We start from the raw sequence: 5,476 nt of genomic DNA on the forward strand, positions 1-5,476 counted from the left end.
GACATGGCAGGCTAGGCTTCAAATTCTCAAAGGGTATTTAAGTGTGATTACCCTTTTATATCGTTTCCCAAATTAAGTTAAATACATCTACAATCAGGAGCGATAAAACAAAGAAGTTACAACATAACCCTCACACAGCTTTGCCCCCATGGTTTAATTTCCCTGCTTAAAGAAGTTTTGAAGTTGCCGTGGTTTCATTGTGTTTGCTATTCAGGGACAGGTAGTTCCATATGGAGATCTCTGTATAGAAACATTTGCTTCTTGCTATTTGAATTATTTTAGGAGCACTGTCTGACATAATACTTGCCATGTGTTGCATAATGTTGGCTTCAAACCATGTCAATTTGACACCTGATACATGTTGGGGCTCCTTTGTGAATTTTATTAAACATAGGTTATGTTTCAGATGTTTGACTCATGCTAAGGAATCCTGCTAATACAGAATGACAGCAGAATAGACAGTGACAGGCTCCTCTGTCTGAGATGCTTTGAAGGATGAAATATCTGATTGTGACTATGGTATGTTCTCTGTTTTTTAATCTGTATTTGTTGTCTGTAACTGTGCTGCCCCATGTCCAGGACTTTTTTGTAAAAGGAAATACTAGGCAACTGTGAGACCCAGGTAACCCTTAACAAAATCCCCCTGTTTGCTATGTGTCCCCTTTGATATCAGGAAAAACACTCAGGAGGTTTACACATCTTCCATCACAGACTTTAAAACCACCTGTTTTACATGCACCCTGGCCATTAAACCTTACAAAAAATTACTCAACTACTGTACTTAAGTAGAATTTCTAGGTACATTTATATAGTACCTTAAGTTACTTTGCAGATCTAAATTAATCACAAACAATATGATCAACACTTAAAAAAGACTTTAGATACACCTGGAGTAAATTCACAATTTGTTTAAATTAGTTCCACCTTTACCAGCTTTAATAACACTTTAATGATCAATAATTATAATCAAATCATATCATATATATGATTCTGATATGGGCCGAGCTGCAATGAGTACTTTTACTTTTGGAACTTTAATTACATTTTGATGCCAATACTTTTGTACTTTTACTTTTACTTGAGTAACATTGAGTTTTCCTGCTCTTTGGTACTTGTACTTTTACTTAAGTACAAGACTTGAGTACATCTTCCACCTCTGCCTGCATGTGTCTTGTTCTCAGTTTGCATCTTTATGGTTTATTGCACTTATTGTTTAGCTTTGGTTAAAAGCTTAAGCTTAATGAAATGTAATGTAAAGATTACTGTCATAGATCAATAGAGAAATAAAAAGCTTTCATCAACAAAATTCTTACACTCACTTACTCACATCACTATTTTGTTGTGTGTAATAAGTCATACTTATCACATCATAAAGAGTTCTGTATTGTGTAAACAGGGGTGCCCAAATACTTCCCAGTGGAGGGCCAAAATTGAATGTGGGGGGAGGGTCATGGGCCAAAATGTTAATTTTGCAGTACATTAAGTTAAATATACGTGTGCAGTAAATATATGTGTGCAGTACATTAAGTTAAGCATAGGTGTGCAAAATAAACACTATCACAAAGTAATTTTGAAAAATGAATGACAATGTTTATTGTGCTTCACATTTACGGTGAAGCACAATTGAAGGTGACACATTGGAGGCCTAGGCCTACACATTCTGCCTGAAGTAGGCCTATCAGTGGGAGACATGAAGCCTGTCCTTGGTTTTTAAAAGTCTCTCAATATCAGGTTCAAGCTGACTAACTGACAAAGTGAGAATGTCATGTAGGTGAGAGTCAGATAAAGCATTTCACAGTTTGGACTTATTAAGATTCATCAGGCTGAAAGCCTGCTCACATACTGCACATAGGTACTTCCAAAGAGGTACTTCCATCACCTGGGCATGTTTGCGGATCTTGCCATATCTGTGTGCGGTAACACATCTGTAAAAGTCCTGTAAGGAAAGCTCTCTGAACCTGCAAAAGTTCCATTTGAAGCTCCTCACTGACTGCATCCACATTTACAGAAAAGGTTGCGCAAACAGCTTAAATGCTGTTGTATTTGCACGAAAATCTTCAAAGCGATGGTCGAACTCCACCACAAGATTTATGAGAATGTCGAGGTATTTTGGTGTGTCTTCCTCCATCAACCCAAATTCTCTGAGGCTTGGAAAATGTGCCAAATTTCCTGAATGTACAGACACAAAGACAAAAGTAGCAATGTAAGATGCAAGGTTGTTCATGAAATGAAATGAAATACCAAACATCAATCAAATGAGAAAAAAACGACTTCTTTTGTTTTGTGTATGGCTGCAGTAGGCTATGAAAAACAAATACTGATACTGTTAGTAGATTTAATGCCTAGATTTAAAAACAACATCTATTTTCCACCAACACAAAGTATGCAATCACACAAATATAATAACATGGTTGTGACAACAAGCCTAATACATTGTTTTATGTTCAATAAAATATTAAAGTTAGATCTCACCTTTTGAGAGATGTCTGGTAAGCAGCTGGAGCTTTTGGTTGAAGGCTCTGACATGATCATACATCTGCGTGATTATCTGGTCTCTTTGAAGCTGAAGATTGAGGATATTCAGCAGCTCTGTGATGTCCACAAGAAAAGCCAGGTCTTCAAGCCAGTGACTGTCCGAGGGCACTTGGATCCTGTTTGTCTTCGTGGCTTGAAACACCCTGATTTCCTCACGCAGCTCAAAGAAACGTCGTAAAACTTTCCCACGGCTCAACCACCGCACCTCCTGGTGGTACAATACATCACCATACTGGGCATCCATCTCATCAAGCAGAGCTTTGAACTGACGGTGTGAGAGCGCCTTTGAGCGAATATTATTGGCAATGGCGACGACATCCTGCATCACGTTCTTCAAGCCGATGTGTTTAGCGCACAGTTGCTCCTGATGCAAAATACAATGGTACTTTAAAATCGAGCCACCAAACTCACAGACCTTGACCGACACAAGTGCAGTTAGGCCTGCTTTCTTACCGACCATGGACGGGGCTCCATCAGTCGTGATGCCAGATGCATTTATTTTATTATTTTATTATTGGTTTTTAGTTATATTGATTGGCATTCAGCAGGAGTTGTGAGAGCAGGCAACTGTGCATTTTGCAAATGTGTGGTTGAAATAGTGTGGGCTTGGCATGTGTCGGTTAGACCTGCAGGAAGCACCTGCACTGGGTTGCAGCAGCTTTGCATACAGTTAAATGCAGCCTAATTTGACTAGTCATTTCTAATTGAGGTGTGAGAACGAGAAATGTACCTCCTATTCCAATGCCTAAAGTAATTCATGTCTCTAAAAATCCACATTCATTAACGATGGATCTGTAGTATTTTCATAAGAACAATGTCCTATCATGACTCAAGGAAGCTTCTGGTAATACATAAAGGTGTATGACTTTCCTATTCATTTTACCAAGAGAATAGATCATTTAATTATTCAGTTAATAAAGGCTACTTATTTAATTTAGTCATTGTGGTGACAGGGGAAGAAGCCAGTTATTGTGAAAAATAAAAATGGTATTCTATAAAATAAAGTAGATGTTTTTATTTTTATTTTAAGCTTTCCTGTTTAGTTGCTTTATTGCCCAACAATCTCTTGCAGGCAATGATGTTGTGCATTGTTTTAATAGGAGTTTTATTGTGAAAATGGTGGTATAGATTGTGACCAGGATGGCAGATAGTGAACCAATCTAAATGCTGATGGTTTCATTATTATTAGCCTACAAAGTGCAATCCAAATGTAGCCAACTTCATAATGGTAAGTTAAAGAAAAAATGTAATCCAGTGCCACTTAATGCGCAATACTTAAATACTGTAAATGCTTTTCAATGCATGCAACACCTGCCATAGTTGTAAATGATCTCAGTCAATCCTAGTACTGACTCAAGAGATGCTCAAAGAAGTAGAAGCATAAAAGGAATTATTTTTTGGTTTCAACATTGGTTGGCATAATCAACAAACAGGCTATTAAAATCTGTTTTTAGTTCATGCTAAAGGCTGCCATGTGTCGCAACCTCTGCCTTTGCAAACATTTTGCAGACAATGCAGCTCGTGGCTTGAAGTTGAACTGCCTCTCTGAGGTGAAGAAGAAACATTAATCACTTAAACAAAAACAGTCACACGGAGATTAAAAAACCCCAACAAAATGTGATGAGTTATGATTTGGCCCTGGTCCTTTGCCCTCTAACTCTAAATATTTTTTTGTGTTAATGAACTTTATGGACAGGGCTTGTAGAAACTAAGATAATAAAACAAGACCAAAATGACCCCTTGCATGGTGTGGAAAAAAGGCCTTATAAAATGTAGCCTCTGTGCATGTGACAACCCCCCCCCCCCCCCATCACGTGAGCCACACATGAGGACTGATGGCTTCCTGCAACAACACCAACCAAATGTCCATTTTAAAGCTGTATTTCATTTCACCAGAGGAGTCATATTCTATGTTGGTGGCACAACATGCAGCAAAATAAATTCAGGTTCAAATCTTGTGAGTCTTTTGAGTTGGTGGAATGCAAAGTATTCCTGGCTGAGACTCAGGGGGCTACATGAGGGGTCTACAGTACATGACAAACCCCAGCTGCAATGGGAAAGGGCCTCCTGGGTATGACTAAAGCCTGGGAAAATGTGAAATAGTGACAAGAAATGCACATCCTGATTTAAGGTCGTATTCTATCCCATTAATTAATAGATTTACAAACCTCCATTACATTTTTGGAGTATTAAAGAAATATCAATTACTCAGGCAGTGTTTCCTTAAAGTATTTGTCTCAATGGCTTTGCGGAGGACTAAGAATTAAAAACTGAGAAAAGATGAAGTAAGATAAATGGTTTTGTTCTTTAACAAAAGCAAAACTCTAACAAAACATCTGTTGAAATATTCTCACACAACAGTTTTTTAATTCTTTGTATATGTGAGAATCTTCAACAATTCAAGGAAACACAGGGCGAGTAATTGATGTACATTTTGAAAGTAAAGTATTCATTTAGGATTTCTGTAGGCATGGTTTTTAACAAGGTTTGTCTGCAGCCTGTTTTTAAAGTTTGTGTTATGTGTTTTTCCTTTTTAGTGCATTTAAATCTAATAAATCATTTGCAATTTTATTTGAAAAAAATCAAGAAAGACTTGAAAACCTGCTCTCCATACTATGTCATCGCTGATATTTCATAAACACCATTAAAAAGGACCCAAAATACCATTCACAATGTCAACATATATTTTATATAAATACTATGTGTTAAGTTTGCGAACATTTTTTAATGTAAATTTGTATAATAGCCTTCAAAATGTCATTATACATACTGTAGCCTCTTCATTCAACATTGCTATCTTCATTCAACAGAGATAACATTTGGTTATAGGTATGAATCTGATTTTGACACAAACTGTTATAAAAATCCAGTGACAGAAATCCAAATAGACTGTCTTACACCGAACATGAAAAAAGGTCCTAAATGTATTATATGTTTTTTG

At 37.0% G+C, this 5,476-nt stretch overlaps 1 protein-coding gene across 2 annotated transcripts; it reads right to left on the reverse strand.

The window, feature by feature from the left end:
• Positions 1 to 1,565: 1,565 nt before the first annotated feature.
• LOC134876565 (general transcription factor II-I repeat domain-containing protein 2-like) lies at positions 1,566 to 3,107 on the reverse strand. Of its 2 annotated transcripts, none has more exons than XM_063901548.1 (3): positions 2,989 to 3,107; positions 2,473 to 2,899; positions 1,566 to 2,169 (listed from the first exon to the last, which is right to left on the reverse strand). In XM_063901548.1, exons 1-3 carry the CDS (start codon positions 3,028 to 3,030, stop codon positions 2,003 to 2,005), a joined length of 636 nt encoding a protein of 211 aa, XP_063757618.1. In that variant the 5' UTR covers positions 3,031 to 3,107; the 3' UTR covers positions 1,566 to 2,002. The 2 variants fall into 2 exon arrangements, with proteins under 2 accessions (XP_063757618.1, XP_063757619.1); XM_063901549.1 differs by having other exon boundaries at positions 2,993 to 3,090.
• Positions 3,108 to 5,476: the final 2,369 nt, after the last annotated feature.

This window comes from Eleginops maclovinus, chromosome 15, assembly GCF_036324505.1.
Source record: "Eleginops maclovinus isolate JMC-PN-2008 ecotype Puerto Natales chromosome 15, JC_Emac_rtc_rv5, whole genome shotgun sequence".
In the NCBI taxonomy this organism is placed as follows: domain Eukaryota; kingdom Metazoa; phylum Chordata; class Actinopteri; order Perciformes; family Eleginopidae; genus Eleginops; species Eleginops maclovinus.

What these genes read in the sequence shown, in the direction of transcription:
- LOC134876565 (XM_063901548.1), bottom strand. Translation starts at nt 3,030, where the DNA reads ATGCATCTGGCATCACGACTGATGGAGCCCCGTCCATGGTCG. An exon ending in TGGAGCCCCGTCCATGGTCG is followed by an intron (nt 2,900 to 2,988) that starts GTAAGAAAGCAG and finishes ATTTTGCATCAG; the next exon opens with GAGCAACTGTGCGCTAAACA. An exon ending in TACCAGACATCTCTCAAAAG is followed by an intron (nt 2,170 to 2,472) that starts GTGAGATCTAAC and finishes CTGTACATTCAG; the next exon opens with GAAATTTGGCACATTTTCCA.